At 41.2% G+C, this 22,007-nt stretch overlaps 1 protein-coding gene across 4 annotated transcripts in view; it reads left to right on the top strand.

The window, feature by feature from the left end:
• E2F3 (E2F transcription factor 3) overlaps positions 1 to 22,007 on the top strand; it is an 83,751-nt gene that overhangs the window by 57,931 nt on the left and 3,813 nt on the right. For 2 of the 4 annotated variants that reach the window (XM_069562797.1, XM_069562799.1), the window contains exons 2-6: positions 12,521 to 12,632; positions 13,852 to 14,053; positions 15,429 to 15,587; positions 18,911 to 19,025; positions 20,742 to 20,877. In XM_069562797.1, coding sequence (XP_069418898.1) covers positions 12,521 to 12,632; positions 13,852 to 14,053; positions 15,429 to 15,587; positions 18,911 to 19,025; positions 20,742 to 20,877 — 724 coding nt within the window. Of the gene's footprint in view, positions 1 to 10,113; positions 10,292 to 12,520; positions 12,633 to 13,833; positions 14,054 to 15,428; positions 15,588 to 18,910; positions 19,026 to 20,741; positions 20,878 to 22,007 lie in introns of all 4 variants that reach the window. The other 2 variants (XM_069562798.1, XM_069562795.1) reach the window with 2 other exon arrangements.

Here is a 22,007-nt window from a genome sequence, read left to right as displayed (position 1 = left end):
GTTCTAGGTTCATTTCTGTTGATTGTTTGAATTTTTTTTTTCTCCTAAATATAGGTGGGATTTTCATGCTTCCTTGGAAGCCTGGTAATCTCTGGTCAGATGACAGTCATTATTGGGTGCTAGACATTTTTGTATTTCTGTAAATATTCTTGAGTTTTGTGTTGAAATGCAGTTTCGTTTCTTAGAAACAGTTTGATCTTTCAGGCTTTGCTTTTTTGGGTGGGACAAGAGCATGTTTATTCAAGGGCTACTTTGGCCTCAGCAATGAGACAACATTTTTCTGAGTTTTCTACCCTATACCTCATGAATTATGAGTAGTTGTAGTAGTTGTTGTTGTTGTTTTTCCAGCCTGAGAACAGTTGTAGGAACAATGTGCCTGTAGTTTCAGGCCCTGTGGGAACTCTCGACAGTGTTTTCCATCCCCTTTGGGTGTTTGTTTTTCCTGGACTTGATTCGTGTCTTCCCATACATCAACCAGTCAGGGGTCTGCTGAATTCAAGGGACCTTCTGCAGATTTCTAAGATTCTCTCTTTAAATAGGTCTTTCCTTTTTGGTCCTTTGTCCAAATTGTAGCTATTTTGAATTCCCAGACTCTAATCAACATCTTCTCAACTCAGCCTTCACCTGGGTTCCTTCCTGCTGTACTACTGCAGGCTAGAAACTCCCAGCCCTCAAATAGAGGAATTGAGTTTGCCACAAAATGAAAGTTGAGTGAGCAGGAAAACAACGCTTTTTGGCCATCAAGTCAATTGTACAAGTATTGAATATTGCTGACATGATTCGACACTAGCAGATGTCAGCTTTATGTTCTTTGTATTTCTTAAAGTAACACTTTACTACTTTAAGAAGGAGTTCTTCAATTAGTTCTTAGGGTCATAAATCTTCCCAAACCATTCTTACTTCTTGAAGTCCATTTATTAATATCTTGCTTCTGTACCAGGAGATAGTTTGTGAATCTATGTCCTCCAGAGCGAAGTGCCCTGTCCCTTGAACCCTGGGTGATAATTAAACACATGCTGTTTTTCTGAGATTTAAGGTACCAGCACTGTGCTACAAGCTATTTTAGCAACTATGTTCTGAAGCAAGCTTCTGTGAACTCACCAGTCTGGATTCAGAACAATTACCCTCGTGTGTTAACAGTAACTCAATGGGAGAAAGATTGCTGATATTTTTTGGTGCTAGTAATGAAACAGTGAATTACTACTCTCTAAAACTGATCCATCAAACCCATGGTAAGAATTTGTTTATATCTGTTTATTGCATCTATAAACTATCTTTTTTAGAGGTGAATGGTCGAGGACATAAAAAGAAGTACCTTTGTGTGTTTAATTATCATTGTTTTCCGTGGATGGGATGAGGTCCAACTCTTCAAATGGATAGCTCAGATTTGCTTTTATTTTTAGTACTTGTTTTGAGTCCTCACAGATAACATTAAGCATGACAGAGATATAATTTCATTAGCCCAAAAGATGATTGGCTTTGTCACTTCATAAAATTTTAGTGTTTGGTATGAGCAACATAGATGTCCTTTGATAAAACATAATGAACATTTATAAGATGGTAATGATTTATCCTGTGAGTCCATAGACTGTGGTCCAAGGCCCTATCTGTTCCACTGCCTGTTTTTAAATAAAGTTTTGTTGCAATAGAGTCAAGCCCGTATATGTATGCGCTCTGGATGATTTCTTGTTACAACAGCAGATTTGAGCAGTTACAACGGAGCTGTGTCCCACAAGGCCTAAGATATTTACTGCCTGGTCTTCTTGTTTTATTCCACTGCTGATGAAAAGAGGTAAAATCTTAAGGAAAAAAAAACTAGGGATTGGAAAGGGAAGTAGAGATTAAATAGTACTCCAGTGGGAGCAGCAGAATGAGAGCCTGTTTCCTAACTGCCCATCACTGAATATATTTTAAATACTTTTGCCAACCTCCAAATTGGAAATTCAGATGTCTAAAGAGAAGAATTCTTGAATTCCATTTTATGGGCAATAACTACGTATTCAAGGCTAGCAATCATTTAAATTAAAGAAGAACACATTATGAATTTGGTAGTATAGATGAATGTAAAGCTGTCTTTTAAGTTAGCAATTTAATTGCACAATTTTCCCTGTCATTTATTTTTCTGTAAAAGCATAGAAAATTCAGACTTTGAAGGGAGCAATAAAGCGTAAGCATTGCAGAGGGGATAAAAATCTTTTGCCCACTCTGATTTAGAGACCTCTGTGACTCACAGATAAAAAGGGTGATCATAGTGTTTCTTATTATTAAAAGTATTACTCATTTTTTCTTATTTCATCTGAGTAGCATTAGGTCTATATAACTTATTAATCATTACTTTATCTTAAGCTTCTTACCCATTTACTCTTAGTTTGAGATACATAGCCAGACAGACAGATTGACAGAATTACTCTGTTAAAGGTTTTCAGAGGTCTTCACTTTTTAAGACCAGCATATTATTAGGGGTAGAAAGACATTAGAGCTTCAGCTGCTATTTGTAAAAGAAACAATTGCCTTTATTATGTGGTTTCATTTACTGATATAAAGTGCCAAGCACAGTGCCTTATGCTTAGAGACCCAACAGTGTATATGTGTCAATCCCAACTGTCCAATTTATCCCATTCCCCAATTCCCTGCCCGCCCCCTCCCCGCCCCACCGCCCCAGCTTGGTGTCCATACGTTCTCTACATCTGTCTTTATTTCTGCTTTGCAAATAGGTTCATCTGTACCATTTTTCTGAATTCCACATACATGCACTAGTGAATGTACTTAGTGCCACTGAACTATAGTGTTAAATATGGTTAAAATAGTATGTTTTCTGTTGTGTGACTTTCACAATTGAAAAAAAACCACTTAAAAATAATTAGTGGTACTAGAGAGGCTTTGCTATTCAGAAAACAAGAACAACACGCCATGAAAATAGGTTGAGGGAGCGAAACAAATGTTCTTGGAAATTAAAAATCTAGTTGCCCGTTTTTTAAGTCAAGTAAAAGCTAAATTTGGTGTAAGCAAGTAAGTAAATTTGATGTTAGTGAGTAGAACAACAACAAAAAGACATGGAAAATAGAAGATAAAAGCTTCAAAGGATCAATCCAGGAGGAATAGGAATTCCGGAAAGATTAGACCATGACAATGAGAGGGAATGGCTTACAGCATAAATATTCCTCACAGCTGAAGGCCAAGCATGTAGTTTCTAGAAGCCCGCAGTAAGTGAAAAAAAGACGCACACCTGACTATGTGTTGTGAAATTTTACAATAAATGTGAGACAAGCCTGGAAGCTTTGAGGGAAGTTAAAAATCGCAGAGCTTCAAAGGAATGAGAATCTGTGACCGCAGGTTTCTCATCATCCACCCTGGATATCAAAACCCTGGGAACAGTGACTTCAGAGTCCTGAGGGCTGCTGACGGTCAACCTTTGATTCTTAGCTTAGACAGACCATCAGGTGCGAGGGTGGAACACACGTTTCAGGCATGTAAGGGCTCAGACTCTCTCTTCCATACTACTTACTGTTGGGAGGCGTTCCAGGAAAACAATGAATTAACAGCAGGATCCGGAAACTGACTCTGTTGCAAGCAGTAGTACCCAACTCTGGCCAGCTTAAGCAGAAAAGATGTTTATTGAAAGGATATTGGATAACTCCACTAAATTGTCAGGAAGATTAGAGAACCAGGCTTGGCAAACAGGCAGAAACAAGGAATGTTCTGTAGCCAGAACCACGGCTAAAACATTTCACCACAGCCATCACCACCGATCTGCTCTTGGGCCGGAGCAACTCCAAATTGCATGTCTAGTGAAGGTGTATCTGCCTGTCCCAGCCCAGGGAACCCTAGCCCAGGTTCTAGGGAAATTGGGAGAGAGGGCTAGGAGTCTTCAGTTTCTGTAGTTGATTCAAGAGGGGGGAGTTTCTCCCCTAACCCTCTTGAGTTCCTTTGGCTCGTGTAATGATTTAATTGACACAAAACAGATTAACAGAGGAGGGGGAAAAAAGAAAAAGCAATTCATATGCACGAGGTCTCAGAGGACTAAGATCCCCAAAGTGACCAAAGCAGGCCATTTATCATTTTAGATGAAGAACCAATTACTTGTGAAAATTTAACCACAAAGGGGCTTGTGCTTGGGGTAACAAACTGATGAAGAAGTAACAAAGTTTGTTTATATGGCTTCTGGTGATAAGGAGGCTTTCTATACCTTCATATGAAAGAGTTATTTCCCACTTTCATGGGGAATGGGGTGGGGGGGGGGGGATGGACAGGGTGGTTTTTTTTTAAAATATATTTTTTCCCATCTATTTCCTCAAGTAACTTTTAATTGGGGAGTAACTGCTTTACAATATTGTGTTGGTTTCTGCCATATACCCACCACATTCAGCCATAAGTACCCACCTCAATCAGCTGTAAGTATCCATGTGTATATCCCCTCCCTCTTGAGACTCCCTCCCACCTCCCACCTCCCACCTCATCCCACCTCTCTAGATTGTCACAGTCAAGTAACTTTTAATTCAAAGTTTTTAAATATAGAAAGGAAGGCAGTCACCAGTTCATAAGTAATTGACTTCTGTTCCAAAAGTTTGTACGTCAATTTAAGATTTCTTTTCCTTTAGAAGCATTCTTGTGTACCTGGTTAGATTCCCAAACTAGTCCATGAATACAAGTTAGAGCGAAGTTAAAATGCCTAAATCTGTTGTTTACAAATCAAAAGAAACAACAGGGTCAGTTTTGGGGTCCATTCTAGTAGTCCAGTGAGAAGTGATGGAAGGATTTGGCTGGGGCCGTGAAGCAGGCGTGGAGGGGGGCACCTGAAAAAGAAAAGAGAGTATTCTGCCCACCAGATGCTCGTGGCTGAATGTGGGACCTCAGGCGGCATCTCCAAGAAAAACACACACCGGCTAGTGCCAGTGCCAAATGCTCCCATCTGCGCTTCTCTAGTGCCGTTCAGTTCATCAGTCCCCCGAGATACTGGTTTCTAAGTAGGCTTCTCACCTAACAGCTTCTCCTGATAGATTCTAAACTTAACCTGTTGCTGGAAAAAACTGGGAAGACCAGAGCTCTTCCTCTTAGGTAACCTCACGTTCAATGAAAGATTGATGCTGGCAGTGTGGTTATTAGTCTGGTATTTCAGGGACGATGATCTGGCCCTTCTTTCATCCTCCGCGCCCAAGCTCCCCTCCTTACCCACTAGCCCCTCCAAACCAGGGCCCTTGCAAGTCACTGTGCTTCCAGGCGTGCTTGGACTGCCTGCTTAAGGCCCCCAGCTCCCACTCCCTTTTTAAATGGTTAACCAGATTGAGTTAATACATAGTCACAGCTGGAAACTAGGTATTCTTTTCTTAAAATCCCCGTGCCCTAACCCACTGACCTAATGGCCAGAATCCAAGTGAGTTTCAAGTGTGGTCTGGTCTCAAGCTGGAGATCGCCTCCTTTGGGCTATTTCACTGTTGTATTGAATCTGGTCCTCATGCTATTTATTTAAAGTCTGTTTTCCTCTATTTCCCTCCCTCTGTTCAGAATGCCCTATCTTGCGCTTGACTTGGAGACAAAATATCTCTAAATTCTTTCCTTTGCTCAGATCTGTTAACCAGGGTAAAGGGAGTTTATTTTAATGTTCACAGAATAATTTTTTTCTTGATTTATCTTTTTTTTTCCTATGACTCAGTTGAATGCTACATAAGAACACCACTTCCCTTCCCACCATGAAAATGGGATGCCTGTTCTGGTAGCCTACCCCCATTTTTGTTTTGAACCAGTACCTGTACACATTGAGTGAGTATAAACCACTAGACTTTTTTTGTTGAACTCCAAATGGAAATGATTTTCATTTTTCTTTTTATGTGAGAAACCCACACTCACTTTAAAGTGACTTAGTAATATTAAAAGTTAAGAAGAGGACTTCTGTGGAAGTCCAGTGGTTAAGACTCTGTGCTTCCACTGCAGGAGGCATGAGTTCTGTCCCTGGTCAGGGAACAGTGAGGCCAATAAATAAAGCATTAAAGAAAAAAAAGAAAAAAGAAAAAGTTAAGAAAATAAAATCACTGTAATCCTACCACCCAAAGATTAATACTGTTAAACTGTTTGTTATTATGTATCCTTAAACTTATATACATAAATGTATATCATTATTAATTGTATAACATTACATTATATAAATGTAGAATAACTTCCTGAATTTTTCTTCTGAGATTGGGCATTTATGTTAGATATATATGGAAAAGTATAAATATTCAAGAAACTGGGTGTGCTGTTTTTAATAGACAAACTGTAGAAACAACATAAATGTTCTCAGAATATACTCCAAAAAATGGAAGTTTTAGTTTGAAAGATAGACATTTAATGTGTATACAGACTCCTCACTTTGTGAAATCCAACCAAATATTACAGAACTATAAACATGAAATCATTACCTCATATTTAATTTTACTTCTTAGACATAATCTCCATTAACATTGGATGTGGATCTTTTCAGACTTCTCTCCTCTGTGGATACATGGGAAATTTCATATTGAGGTCTATAGTTTTATAGTTTTTTACCCCCATGAGATATTCTTGTGCAACCTTAATTTTTCCCCTTTATAAATATATCTGAAAAAAAATATTTCAAAACATGTAGATGTATGTTTGTGTGTATGTATATATATGTATATATTTATGCCTTTTATAGGTTGGTATTGTTGGAGTTTTGTGATTTACCTGCCAAAAAACGTTGGGAATTTATTCCTCGATTCATTGAAAATAAATACGTCAGTTTGATTGAGTGCATACCATATGCAAGGCTTTGGGGAAACTAAGCTACTTAAGATCTGAGCTCATGGTCCGGTGTGGAAACCTGGAGAGTCTATGTGTTATGATAGTGAAATCATGCCCCAACAGCTTAGAAACCACTATCCAGCAAAGGAGGGACGTGTCAATCAGTCCAGGAAGTCATGGTCACTGACAAGCTATTTGAACAGACCCGAGTTCAATCCTGGTTTCTGTGATTTATTAACTGAGATTTTAGGTAAATCCTTAACTTCTCTGCCTCAGTGCAAGATGGGTTTAGGAATGCCTCGCCTATGATGCTGTCATGAATATTTATTGGGGAAGTGGTTATTGCAGAGGAGTGTTGAATGCCTATTAGTAGGTGTCTGTCTAGGTAAACAAACCATGATATATTAATGGATACACTATGCAGCTCTAAAATATAAAGTCATTCTGTGTATACTGATAGGGACCAAACTCCAAGACATATTATTAACAGTGTGTGGTTTGCTACCATTTGTGTTAGAAAAAAAAATTTTTTTAATAAGGTGTGATGGTTTAAAACTATATGTACTTGTATTTACACAGCCTGTCTGAAAGGATATCTAAGTAACTTGGTAGTGCTTACTTTGAGGAAAGGAATTGGGGATCTAGAGTGGGAGAAAGGCACAACATTGAAAATCAACTGTCCTCAGTAAAAATTTTAAAAGGAACAGAAAAGAATGGGAGACAGATTAGCTGTCCAGGTATATCCATTTGTGCTGCTTAAATTATCTTCTGCGTTTATTATGTAAAGGAAAGTTTTTTTTAAATTATGAATAAAATAAAACAAGTTTATCATAAAGTAAGATGGTATCAGTTTAATATAACTTCAAATATTTTTATATGCCAATCTTTCACTATCATTTTATGGAATGGTTATAGACACAGACTTTAGAGTACATATTTACTGGCTGTGGGGATATTGGAAAAGTTATTTAAGAGATCTAAATCTCCACTTTCTCCTGTAAAGTAGGAAATTATATTAACCACTTTATGGGGTTGTTGTAAAAATAAGATACATAGTCAAATGGAAAGCGATTAACCTGTTATATGATATGTTGTAAGCACTCAAATGTTGAGTGTCAGTTCAGTTCAGTTCAGTCGCTCAGTCGTGTCCGACTCTTTGCGACCCCGTGAATCGCAGCACGCCAGGCCTCTCTGTCCATCACCAAGGAGTTCACTCAGACTCAGGTCCATTGAGTCAGTGATGCCATCCAGCCATCTCATCCTCTGTCATCCCCTTCTCCTCCTGCCCCCAATCCCTCCCAGCATCAGAGTCTTTTCCAATGAGTCAACTCTTCACATGAGGTGGCCAAAGTACTGGAGTTTCAGCTTTAGCATCATTCCTTCCAGAGAAATCCCAGGGCTGATCTCCTTCAGAATGGATTGGTTGGATCTCCCTGCAGTCCAAGGGACTATAGTTAATACCAAAAGGCTGTATCTAGGACTCTTTGTTGCAAGTGATAGTAATCTAACCATTGTCATTTACCAAAAAGGGACATTGTCAGCTCACACAAATGAAAGTCCAGAGTAGCTCTGTTTTGGGGACTGGTGACATCTAGCAACCCCTTTGAAGGGACTCAGTCTCCCTTCAGCTCTTAACTCTGCTTTCTTCTCTGTTGGCTCATCTCCTAGAGAGCTCCAGGCTCATGTCCTACTAGCCTAATAACTCGCAGTGAAAAGAACCCAGTACTATCCAACAGAAATCCCATTATTGACTGATTCATCCTGCTTTGGTCATGGGCCCATCCGTCAACCAGTCAGGTTAGCCAGCCGACTGGACCATGCTGATGGGTGGGCCCAGATTGAGGCACCCACCTCTGCAACTTTAATGGGAAGGGCCAGCCTAAGATGCTGAACAGTGTCAGACATTTTGTTCTCAAGCTTGGAGACAAAGAAACCGCCTAAACTAAGAACTGTGAAGAAGTTCCCCGGATGAAAAAATTAGGAGCCAGAAATAGCAAGGTAGACAGAAACCATGTATGTTCCCCTCAGCCCACTGCTTGGCTGCCTGACAGTTATTCCTGTTATTTTCTGAACCGCTTAATGGTGCAACTCTTCCATAGAGAGTCATGTCATCATAGTTGGGGCTGAGGTCCTAAAGTTAGCACATACTTCCTTTCCAGTAAAAGCCACCCTTGATAATGACAGCTGAGGAAGATGCTGCATGGCTCCTGGTCAGCATTTACTCCTCCTCAGGACCAAATGGCTGGACCTTCTGTTAAGTACCAGATGTATTGGTTGCTTTACTGGTAGGGGGCATGTAGTTTGAAGATCCCTTTATAAACTGGGTAGCTCTCCATTCAGCAAGACTAAGAGCAAACAAACCAGCAGGAGATTTTCCTCTGTGCTGCTGCTCTGCCCAGGGCAAGGGAGTGTGTAGGTGGAGACTACCTGCCCTGTTTAAATCCTCCCATCTGGCTTCTTGTTTGTTTCAGCAAGCATGTGTGCTGGAGCTTGCTAAGGTAACCATTCAGGTGATGCTGTTGGATCATATATCAAAATGTGGAGCCCTTCCCCCAGAGTCCTGTTACTGTGCCTGTCTTCAGATCTAGGGCCTGCACAAGTTCTGTGTGGTTCAGTTCAGTCCCCATTCACTACCCAGTGGAAGAAAGGTACCAGGATAACTCGAAACTTCCATTTGAAACAGGGGAGATCACACACAGAGTTCACCTCCCAAAGTGCATTGTGTCCTCCCCGCAGCAGAAGGCTTCCTGGAGGTGTGACCTGCTTGTGGGGCCAAGACGGCCACTCTGATTTCTGTCCTTTGGGAGAATTTTTCTGAGGGTGCCCTTCTTTCATTTCCTTTGGGTATAAATTCACAGGCTTAGTGACTGATTCCCTTAGAGATGGAGGTGTCATAGGCCTCAGTTTCTCGGGTGTCTTTCAAATTGAGTCGATTTTCTATCTAGTATTGAGATTTGGTCCACTCTGGTTTGGTGCTTGGTTACCAAAGTCACACAGCCTGGCTAGTTCTGGTCCTTGAAGTTGAATCTGAATTTCTTAGCAACAGATCTCAGAATTTCCCCCAGCCTGCAGCCTACTGCTTCCACAGACCTTAGCCTTAGAGCAGTTAGAAACAACAGCCTAGGGTGGGGAAGCAAAAACGAGTTTGTCCCCGGGCTGCTGGCCAGCAGATGGTTCTTTATTGAGGGGTCAGGAGGATGCAACCTGTAGGGTGCACGAGTTTAGGATCCCAAGCTCTTTTCCCATTTTACTTTCCTTCTATGGGCGCTAGCCGGGGCAGAGAATACAGCTCTCTTAAGTTCTTGGGTTCCTTTTTACAGAGAGAAAGCATCTCTAGAGCAGAGCTGTAGAGCTTTTTTCTTTCTCTACTTTTAGGTAAGCCTCAAATGAAGCTTGTCTCTCCCAGTAATAATTTCCTGAAGACCACAAGAAGTGGCCACCACACCCTGCCCCTCTCCAGCGATGCATGCCAGCTCCACATTGCACTGGAGCCCGTCGTGACTCAGCCATTTCCACAGGCTCTTGCTCTGCCCACCTCACCTTCCTTCAGGAGGTCGGTCCTTCAGAAGGTCCTCAGCACACCTTCAGGAGCTCAAAGTGCTCTGAGGAAAAAAAGAGGCTTTATTGGCTAGTGTAACTGAAAAGTCTGGGGAAGACCAACTTCATGACCTTACCCAGAGTTCTGAAGGATGGCCTCAGACTCCCATCTCTCCTTTTCCTCACTCCGCTTTCCCCTGGGGAGGCCTCATTTTCAGGCCATTTCTGGCTAACAGCTTAACCTTACTAACAAGCCACACCCCTTCCTAGCGGTTCCAGAAAACTTCCTTGGGTTGCCTTGTTCACCCAGCTTTGATTCTAGGTCATCTGATTCAATCACTGTGGGGGAGGGGGAGGAATGAAAGAAAGACAAGCCCGGTCAGGGTCACCTGTGTGCACGGATACACCTGTCTCTGGGAAGAGATGCTCTCCAAAGAACAATCAGGGAACTTGCCTGATGAAGAAGGAACGTTCGCTGGGCCAGCCAAAGCAACAGGCCCATACAAGGACTTGACGGACTATTTGGGAGCAGATGATGACATGCTTCCCAGGTGGGGCAAGTGGTAATAAAGAACCCGCCTGCCAATGCAGGAGGCATGAGACAGGGGAGGGTCAGTCCCTGAGTCGGGAAGATCCCCTGGAGGAGGTCACGGCAATCCACTCCGGTATTCTTGCCTGGAGAATCCCATGGACAGGAGCCTGGCGGGCTTTGCTAGTCCATAGGGTCATATAGAGTTGGATACGACTGAAGCTGCTTAGTACACACACAAAGTTAATTTGCTAATTGTCATTTCTGAGCCTTTGGAGTGGATGATGTTTAGCTCAGCACTGCTCAGTGGAAAGATAATGTGTGCCACAAACGCAGGCCACACAATAAAAAGATGTGTGTGTGTGTGTGTTTAGATAATGGAAATAGATAAAATGACCACTTTAGTAGTATCTTATTTAATCAAGCCAAAACAGCACCATTTTAACATGTAATCAATATTAAAAAAATGATTCATGAGCTCTTTTACCCTTAGTTTTTGAAATCCAGCATGTGTCTTACATGGACAGCACATGTCCGTTCACATGAGCCTCCTGTGGCTCATGGCCACTGTAGTGAACAGAGTGAATTTAGCTGATAACTTTTCCATAGAGAAGCTGGATATGTGTCATCAGCTGATAAGTTGTTACTTCAGTGTCTACGTCATGGGGAGTTATTTTGAAATTGTGAATCTCCTCGTTAGAAGAATCCGCCCTGAAATGAGCCTAAATGCACATTGCCACGTGGGTGTCTCGCTGGTACCACCCCTGTCTGAATGCCCTTCACACCCGTGCAGTCAGCAGTTACTTACTTAATTATCTGGCTTCTCTCCTGGTCTCTACACAGTAGGAACTAAGGGACTCTTTATCTGTCTTGCTTAGCTCTGTTCCCTGAGCCCAGAGCCCAGTACACAGAAGACAGAAAGTGGATATTTTTAAAGTGAAAATCAGATGAAAAAGTTGGGCGAGAACTTCTCGTTTGCCCATGTTGATAACAAAATGCAGAAAGTAATCCTAGTGGAAGCCCAAGATGGAGTGTTTGTGGTATTTTTTTATTCTGATGAATGACCATTTGTAGTCTGTGACTAGTTGTGTTCCTGTTCAATCACTCTTTCTTTCATTGAATATATCAATATATGTATATATATAGAGAGAGACTGTGTGTGTGATTGAATACCTACAGAAACCCAGGCTCTGTGCCAAGCCCTAGGTATGCAAAGATAAATGGGAAACAGTCCCTGCCTTAAAGGAAATGAGAAACAGATAAGTAAAATAACTCACATCCAGCAAGTGTTATGATACCAACAAACGTAGAGTGTTTGGGGATCACATGGAAGGGGGTTCAGTCCAGGTCAGAGATGAAGGTAGCAGCCAGGGTTTGCTGGGGGAAAGTGAATTAAAGTTCCACGGTGCCTGTGGTGTTCTTAGTCTCCAGCCCCATGCCTGGCACGTGTGTGGAATCCATGAGTAAGTGAACAAAGTGGCTGCAGAGCCTAAGCCTGAAGGATCATTGGATTTGTCCATCTGTGCACAGGAGGCGAGAGCCCCACCTTGGAGGGTTCCAGGCAGCCCAGGCTGGAGGGACCTGAGACCCAGAGGAGGCCGAGGGGGCCAGGGTAGGGCTGATGCAAGCCTGCTGCGTTTGGCAGGAGCCAGGCCGCAGCCTCACTTGTGATCGTCCACATGACCCGCGACCAACAACTGTACTCTCTTATTCTAGGCAAAGCGCAGGCTGGAGCTAGGAGAAAGCGGCCAGCAGTACCTCTCAGATGGTTTAAAAACCCCCAAGGGCAAAGGAAGAGCGGCACTCCGGAGTCCAGACAGCCCAAAAAGTAAGGATTCTGTCGTCTCTCCCTCCCCCAGGTGTGAGCTTCCCAACTTTCAGAGCTCGTGGCTGAAGGGACGCCGAGGTGTGGACAATTTTGGCATGTTTGGTTCTTTTTCATTTCTGTCTTTGCCTGTCCAAAAAAATAAATATGTCTGCAGACACCCAGTGAAAGGTTTACAGAGTGAGTCCTGTTACCTGTATGCTGACTTCAGGGGAGGCCTCTGTTGATGTGAGCAGTTTGATTTTTCAACTCAGAGCGTAAACTCTTTGGTACCATTCTGTAGTCAAATCTAACTTTAACTTGCCTTCATGGACCTTACTTGAGGGACCAAGGCTAGCTGGGCATTAGGTGTTACCTCCATTGGCCTAAATCTCTAGCTCAGCATATGGCAGCATAAGAATTGATGGAGACCAGTGAATTGCAGCTAGTTTGCATTTCCATCAACACGATCCTTGTTTCTTTGAGAGAAAAGGAGGTTGTCAATAGCTAAATTGTCCTTTATGTCTCTGGCATTTAATGTGGAGGCTAAATTAGACTTCATCTTCTTCTAACCTGTAGTTTATGAATTAGGGAGTCCACAAATTGTGTGTCCTATTCAGTTAAACCCTTGACCTATATACCTGTAAGAGAGTAAATACAATATTAAATGGGGATATTTCATACCAGAGGGATGGGGAGATGGGATTGACAGACTTTCCTAGGCATTCTTCATCTACATTATTTGAAAAGTTGGTGAACAAGTTATATACAAACAGATAAAGGAGTCTGAAAAGCCAGTTAGGCTGGGTCTGTCATCAAAAGCTGAGAGGTTCACAGTCTGAACCCTTTGAGTTAGGCTCCATGTGTGCTGATTCCATGAGGCTACAGCACTTTTCATTCATTCAACAGATAGTTTTGAACACCTACCATCTGTGAGATACTTCACTAGTCCCAGAGAGTAAGATAAGTCAAAATAAAAACTACTGAGAAATTCACAGTGAAACACTCACCAAACAGGAATTTTTATTCCATCCCTTCCTTTTCTAATAAAGCAGTTCATAGCTTTCTATGACTCACCAAAAACATCAGCAACAACAGCTTTGCTTCTGACGCTAATACCTGGGCTGCTGGGGGAGAAGGGGCTTGCTTGACTGCAAAGAAACCCTTCATTTCTTTACCTTTCCCCCTATCCCCCCTACCCGCTTGGTTTTTGTTTTTCTTTAAGCTCCAAAATCTCCCTCAGAAAAAACACGGTATGATACATCCCTTGGTCTGCTCACCAAGAAGTTCATTCAGCTACTGAGCCAATCACCTGATGGGGTCTTGGATTTGAACAAGGCAGCAGAGGTGCTGAAGGTGCAAAAAAGAAGGATTTATGACATCACCAATGTCCTGGAAGGCATCCACCTCATTAAGAAGAAGTCTAAAAATAACGTGCAGTGGATGTGAGTATGGGTCACCTCCACCACCCCCAGTTTGCTGGCTCTGGGCTGGGTTGGGGGTGGGGTTCCTTGCAAACTGCAGCAGGGTTTCTCCCAGCCCCAGCTTTCACACTCATGCCCACACTTCATTCCTTTTTTTTCTGCTACTCTCTTCTCTCTCCTCAGTTCCTTAGCCAGAAGTTCAAAGTCTCTTTACAAAGAGACCTTCTGTTTAGATGGTATTGTAGATAAAAGGATTTATATTCAATCAGCCTCAAGCAAGGGGATCCTGGGATTAAATAGGGCCCTGCAGATGTACAGTAACTTGCTGTCCGACTGTCACCCTCATATCAGCATGTGTGCTCCCATGTAATCTAATAGATGCTTACACAGGCCTCTGGCTTGTCTCTAATAGGAATTTAGAAACTGTCTATGGCTGTGTATGAACACATACGTGTATATACACAGTATCTTTATCCATGGTTCTCACTGCGGATTAACTCACTTTCTGTGTAAATTAAGTCAAGACAAATGCCTTGGTTCCTTCTGGAAAGCCGAGATGATAATACTTGTCACCTACACACCCACGTGCATGATTAAATGTGTGATCACATCATTTGTGAATTACGGACAGAGAATCTGAACACCCAGTATTTGAGAAGCAACTTCCAAAGCCTTATTAGAGGGAATTAGTCTGTTATGGGTTGACTTTGAAAAAATACTGCTTCAAACATAATAAAACAAACAGGTAGTTTTCTTGAACTTTTTGGAATTTTGTGACGATTCAGTAACCCACTTTAGCTAGTGGTTGAGACAGACCTGTTGGGGATTGGTCTTTGTTCTTGCATCCAGCACATCTGTGTTTCCTTAACCTCCTTTTCCTTTTTAGTTGTTGATATAAGACCCTCAGAAATTACCTAGGTTTTTCATGCTTTTTTGGGATGATGTTTGGTTGAATTTTTGAACGATTCCATCTTTTCCTTCCAGTCTCTCTACCTTACTGTTTCTTTCCTTCCCCCCACACCCCCCTCCCCATTTCTTTTTCCCCGCTGGGAGGCACGTGGCAGGAAGAAGAGCTGCCTCCTTCTGCCCTTTGAATTTGAGTCTTCTAAAGAAACAGGCCTCCTACGGAGGAAAGAAACCTGAAAATAGCAGTGTTTCTTCACTTAATTTCTATGGTGTGAAAAGTGAAGGACTGTATGTATTAAAAAAATATATAAACGTTCTAATTTTAACACTTGGCTAGCAAGCAATGTGACCTCCTACATCAAGAGGGGACATTTACCCGAAGGACCATTTCTCCCAGCCCTACCTTTCACTGCCCCACCCCTACCCCCCCGCCCCCCCCACCCTTTTGGCCCGTTGAACAGCCAGGCAGAGTCTGTGTTTGGATTTCCAGGGGCTGCAGTCTATCTGAGGACGGGGGCATGCTGGCCCAGTGTCAAGGCCTGTCAAAAGAAGTGACCGAGCTCAGTCAGGAAGAGAAGAAATTAGATGAACTGATCCAAAGCTGCACCCTGGACCTCAAACTGTTAACCGAGGATTCAGAGAATCAAAGATATCCTTTGTGCCACCTGTTCAGTGGGGGTCAGTGCTTTCTAGACTATTTCCAGAGTTGACCATCTGACGTTAATGTGCAAGGTAGAATTTTACCCTAGTTTCATCCAAGTAAGTTGGGCGGGGGCGGGGTGGGGGGGACATGTATGTGTATTCAGTATGTATGGAATGATAGTTATTAGACTGTATCCTATCATCTTTCTTCTGATAACCAGATGGGAACTATTTTTTAAAGCGTTTTATTCACGTGTGGTTGGGACATAACGAGTACATTCATAGCATAGGGCAACACTATTCATGAGATCTGTAAGGTGTCAGTATTCATATTAATGATAACATTCAGCAGATTCATCTTAGGCTTCCCGGATTTTGGATGGGTGTTAGGTGTCATTGTTGGGGTTCTTATATTCTGTTTTCATTTCATCAGATATTGGAAGCAGTTGGAATTTATTGACTCTGTGACCGAACTATAGTTGAAGGACTTGAATGAGTGTAAGAAGAATTGTTCTGTAATTTTTAAAGCACATTATGGTGGCTCAGTGGTAAAAAATCTGCCTGCCAATGCAGGAGAGGCGGGTCGGATTCCTGGGTGGGGAAGGTCCCCTGGAGAAAGAAAGGGCAACCCACTCTAGTCTTCTTGCCTGGAGAATGCCATGGACAGGTGAGCCTTGTGGGCTACAGTCCATGGGGTCACAAAGTCAGACATGACTGATGGACCAAACAGCAACAACAGTGCTGAATCACAGCACTGAAAACTGATTTCAGAAGCACCCTAAGGCTTAAGAAATCTCAGTTTATCCATTCTTCTAGTCCTTGAAAGTAAAAGTACTAAAAGGCCAACTCTTGTTCTTAACTGGCTGGCAGTCTGTTGACTACTTGAAGGGAACTTACTGGTCATCACTTCACGTCAGACCATAGAGGAGGGCGATTACTTCATTGTGTTGACAAGAAGATTTTGCAATCTTCTCAGTTATTAGTAGAAAACAAAACCAGTATTTTAAATAATCCTGTCTCTAATTTTAGCTCGACATTTATCTTCGTTAGACAAAAAATAAAATGTGACCTGCCCAGTTTCTTGTAGTGTCTCATCTAAAGTAACCTTTCGCTTAAAGTTATGGAGACATTTGTTTTCCAATTCAAGCAGTTTTTTAAAAAACTCAATTGTTCATTTCCTGTTGGCCAAAGGATTAACCTTGTCAGCTGGTGGTTAGTGAGCTGGAGAAGAGGTGTGATGATTTGACGCCCACCCCGCCCTCCAGGGTGGTTTTACAGGAGAAGAAATAAGAATAGCTATAGCTGGGCTGTTTCCTACATTGTGTAGTCAGGAGCCCCCTTCGAGGAGGAGATGTGGTTTTTACACATGATTGGCAACTTGTAGCCTTATCACCTACATTAGCTTTCTCTGGGGCCTTTGTGGCAGAAGGTGAAAGGTTCCTTACAGGGGGGGGCTGCTATCCTGAGAAACAAATTCAGGAGGGAGCCACAGGGGAAGCACTTTCAAGTTTGTAAGATTAGAGAATATGTTTGCACAATTTATTTCAATTTGCCATCCAGTTCCGAATGTGGTACAGCTTGTTCACATATGTGTTGAAATTTTCCTTCCTGTAGCATGTTGGGTAATTGTAGATGAGCTTTTATTTTAATAAGTTGTCAGATAGCTTTCTGACAGTGGGCTGTGGGGCAAGTACCTAGTTATCAGTTTCCCCACTGTTCTCAGTAAAAATTCACAACTGTCAAGTCTTCCATAAAGATAGCAATTGGCTTCCTTGATGAGACAGATGACCTAAAACCTAGAATCCTGCATGAGCTGTTCTGTCAAGCTCAGCAGTAAATTAGCTGTTGTCTGAACTACTGAGACTTAACATGCTAGGCTGTGAGATGCTGGATGCTCAGTTGCTTCAGTCGTGTCCCAACTCTTTGTGACCCCATGGACTGTAGCCCACAGGCTCCTCTGTTTAAGCGATTCTCCAGGCAAGAAGCCTGGAGTAGGTTGCCGTTTCCTACTCCAATAGTCTGTGAGAGATGCCCCTAAATGTGCATGCAGGGACTTCCCTGGGGATCCAGTGGTTAAGACTCTGTACTTCCACTGCAGGGGGCAGGTTTGATTGCTGGTCAGGGAACTAAGAACCCACATTCCACTCAGGGCAGCCAAAAAAAAATGTTTTTAATGTGCATGTAGATTATGGGTGAAGGTGTTTTTTTCTGGACAGTAGGTTCATAGCTTCCTTTAATTTCTAATAAAAAGCTACTAATCTAAGGGACATCATTTCCTCTAGGCTAAGTCCTATGACTGTATCGAACATATTAGATCACAGACTCCTTTCCCTATGTTATCTTCGGAAATGCCTTCATTGGCTTGTGATTTGCTGTTTCATCCTAGGCATTTTTTGGTAAGTTAATATAAAAAAGCAACTGGCTAAAGCCATTGTAGATTAATTATGTTATTCCGTATCCTTTATAAAAGAAAGCTATGTGACCTCTTCTCTAGTAGCACCAAGTCAAAGCCTGTCTCTCTAAGCAAGCTTGCACAAATACCTTTATCATATAATAAATACCATATTCTTTCATAATATCCTCTTAGGTTTGACTGTCAGTCAGGGCACTTTAAAGAATTGTTCAGTGCCCAGAAGTAGCTACTGAGAGTACTGAATATGATTTTACTCTCTTTTCCTTAATCATTTAGTTTGCAGAGCATCTGGAAGCTGCTTTCCTCCTTGTGAGCACCAAAATATTGTAGTTAATAATATTATAGAAAGGACAGTTTTCCTAACAGAGAAATAATGACACTCTTATCAGCAAGCAGTCTATAACACAACCAGCCCAGGTGCACTTAAGAAAACAAGCTGTCTGCCTGAGTGGGACTTGGAGTTCTTCCACGGATAAATGTAGTTGCTACTCATTCATTCATTTTGGGTGGCTGCTGACACTTTCAAATAGTAGAGTAGCAAATAGAAGTTACTGCAGTTTCAACAAAATTATGGCTAATAGAGCTCAAATTTTTTCTGTAAATTGAGATTCTGCCGTCATTCAACTTGAGTGACAGAACATTCAGAATCTGGTTTGAAAAGCCCTGACCAAACTGAGTTTTAGTTTTCTTTTGAGAGTTTAACTATTCTGTTTCTGTTTTTATGTTAATATCTTAAGTAGCCATGGACTTTTTAGAAATGGGCAGGAAAAAAGCTATATATTTGTTTTGTTGTTTGGAAGATCTACAAGGAGATAATATGTAAAATACTTAAAATTTTTTCCATGCATCTATTTGGTTCTGTTCATAGTGGTTACATCTGAGACAATTAGTTGGAAGAGTTCCTTAACGCTCATTACGTTAGCTTATGTTACATATCAAGATATTCGAAAAATTAGTGGCCTTAAAGACCAAACTGTTATAGTTGTGAAAGCCCCTCCAGAAACAAGACTTGAAGTGCCTGACCCAATAGAGGTAAGGAGATATCTCTGTTCATCTGCAGAGATCTTTTTGGAATGCCTGGTGTTTTTTTGGTTTTCTCCTTATAAACTTTATTATGTATTGGAGTATAGCTGATTATGTCGTGATAGTTTCAGGTGAACAGTGAAGGGACTCAGCCATGCATAGAACATGTATCCGTCCTCCCCCATACTCCCTTCCCATACAGGCTGCCACGTAACACTGAGCAGAGTTCCATGTGCTATATGGTAGGTCCTTGTTGGTTATCCATTTTAAATATAGCAGTGTGTACCTGACCATTCCAAACTCCCAGCTGTCCCCCTACCCCCACAACCATAAGCTCATTTTCTAAGTCTGTGAGTCTATGTTTTGTAAGTTGTACCATTTCCTTTTAGATTCCCCGTATTAGGGATGTCATACGATATTTTTCCTTCTCTGTCTGACTGACTTCACTCAGTATGACACTCTCGGGGTCCATCCGTGTTGCTGCAAATTGGAATGCCTAGTGTTTAAAGAACCATTGACGTCAGTTAAAATCCATATATTCCTGAAAGCTTGAGAGTTCTTCCCCATCTGTTTTACTTAATCCTAACCTTAAAAACATATGAACAGCTTGCTGTGTATTGAATGTCCATAAAGTCTAATTTTAACATAGCAGAGCATTCAACTCAAAGTGGTTGATAGTTTACAAAGTGGCATATGGGGCCCTGTCTCTCTTGTGGTTTACTCTTTTTCATAATTTGTTATCTGGTGGTTCTGATTGATTTGAACCAGTGGGGACTTTTATGTTGCTTACCCTGGATATGGTCCCCACCATGAATAGAGATATAGATGTTTTAAAGTAGCTCCCTACCTTATCTTAGCACATTTAAAGAATTTATTTATTTATAACACATTAACATTTACACAATCAAATGAGACTTTGGGATTGTTGATAGATGAGAATTAGAGCATATTTTTGTGATTGTTTTCAGATATACTTTGATAATATAAGCTTAGACTATAAGATAAAGAAATGTAGTAAAAGAATGCACACAAAATAAAAAGAATGGAATTTACAAACTCCCATCTAGTGTAGAGTTCTCATCTTAAATGATCATAATAGGTTTATGACATAGATGAAGAATTTTAAATATAAGTGTTCTATATTCTTTTATTAAACTCAGTTCCTAGCACTTAAGACTACTTACTATTCATGCAGTGGCAATTAAAGTTCAATATAAAAAAAATCTATTCTTCAGGAATGAGTAAAATGGAAATATGGTATTTGGAACATTTAAAAGACCTTTTAATAGTTTGCATAAAAGAAATTTTTTTTAAAAAAAGATTCACCTCCTCTTGGCAGGGATCAGCAAAGTTTTTCTTTATAAAGAGCCAGAAAGTAAATATTGTTGGCTGTGTGAGCCCTATAGTCTGTTGGGACTACTCAACTGCACAGCCCTACTGTTACAGCATAAAAAAAAAAGAAGAAGAAGCCAGAGGCAACAGATAAACAATGAGAATAGGTGTAACTTTTCCCAATAAAACTTTATTTACAAAGCCAGTTGGTGGACAGGATTTACCTTCGGGCTGTAGTCTGCTGACCCCTGCTCTAGAGGTTAACAGTCATTGACTGAGATAGCCTACCAGTGGAGAAGCAAACGCAACAATGAAAATTACCCTTACTTTCCATTTTTCCATGAACATTACAAAACAGCTTCCAGTTTGAACTTTTCTCACTTCTATTCATAGAGCCTACAGATACATTTGGCAAGTACCCAAGGACCCATTGAGGTTTATTTGTGTCCAGAAGAGACTGAAACACACAGTCCAATGAAAACAAACAACCAAGACCACAATGGGAATATCCCTAAACCCACTTCCAAAGGTAAAAATTCCACTTTTGTCATTTGGAAACTATGTTAAAAATGAAGGTAACTAGAAGGATCCAGTATCAGAATCACAAGTCTTGGCAAGAAACAAAAATTTCTATCATTAATATTACATTAAAAAAAAATTCTGAATAGTTTACAGAAGAAAATAATGATCTTGGGCAAACGGCTCCTCCACTCACTTAATGGAATCCCCTCAGGCTTTTGCTATCAGCAGAAACGGTTTCTTTGCAGTGTTTTGGAAAACCAGCGAAAATGAAGAGTGGAGGTGTGAGCGGTCCAGCTGAACCACCAGCTATACTTGGCCACATACCTCTGAGTGATATCACAGATCATTGGAGAGGGAACTGAAAAAAAGTTGGGAGAAGGAAGCCTTTTGCCCAAGAAGTTTTATCTTAATTGTTCCCCCCCAGTGTGATGGGGAGAGAATAAGGGAAGAGAAGAAAAAGTAAATCTAATTCCTCCCTTCGTTGTCTCCACAGCAAAGGAAGCTCTTTGTAGTCTTTTTGTTGTCTCAGATTGGAGATATGCACTTCATTTTTTCTCCCTCCCAAGATAGCAGCAAGAAGTGATTTAAATAATCAGATCTGACTTAATATTGAGGGAAAAAAAAAAGGCACCTCAAATGGTAAAACCAAAGACCACTTTTTCCCCCCACCCTAGAACTTCAAAGTGGATGTGTCCTTTTATTTGTATTTTCAGAATTATCTTTAATAAGCTAGTTGTTTAAAAAAAAAAAGACTAAGTTAAAATCAGTGATCTCTATGGGGAAGCCAGCTTTTCCGTCTGCATGTTTTGTTCTGTTTTTCCTAAAGGATGACTAACTGGTATCAGAAACTTGTTTTTGAACTTGTTCGTCTCTAATCTTTGAAGCTACCTGTATTCTTGTTTGCTAACAGTTGATATTTTAAAAGATGAGTGAATAGACAAGAACAAAAAAAAGCTGACCAGAGTCCCTACTTAACAATGCACATTAGTATAAGAGGTGATCTATACCATAATGTCAGGTTTCCCTAGTGGCTCAGTGGTAAAGAATCTGCCTGCCAATACAGGAGACATGGGTTCCATCCCTGGGTTGTGAAGTTCCCCTGGAGAAGGAAGTGGCAACCCGCTCCAGTATTCTTGT

This window comes from Ovis canadensis, chromosome 20 (genome assembly GCF_042477335.2).
Source record: "Ovis canadensis isolate MfBH-ARS-UI-01 breed Bighorn chromosome 20, ARS-UI_OviCan_v2, whole genome shotgun sequence".
Lineage (NCBI taxonomy): Eukaryota > Metazoa > Chordata > Mammalia > Artiodactyla > Bovidae > Ovis > Ovis canadensis.
Note: the sequence above shows the minus strand (reverse complement) of the source record. Positions and strands in the feature narration are given on the sequence as shown.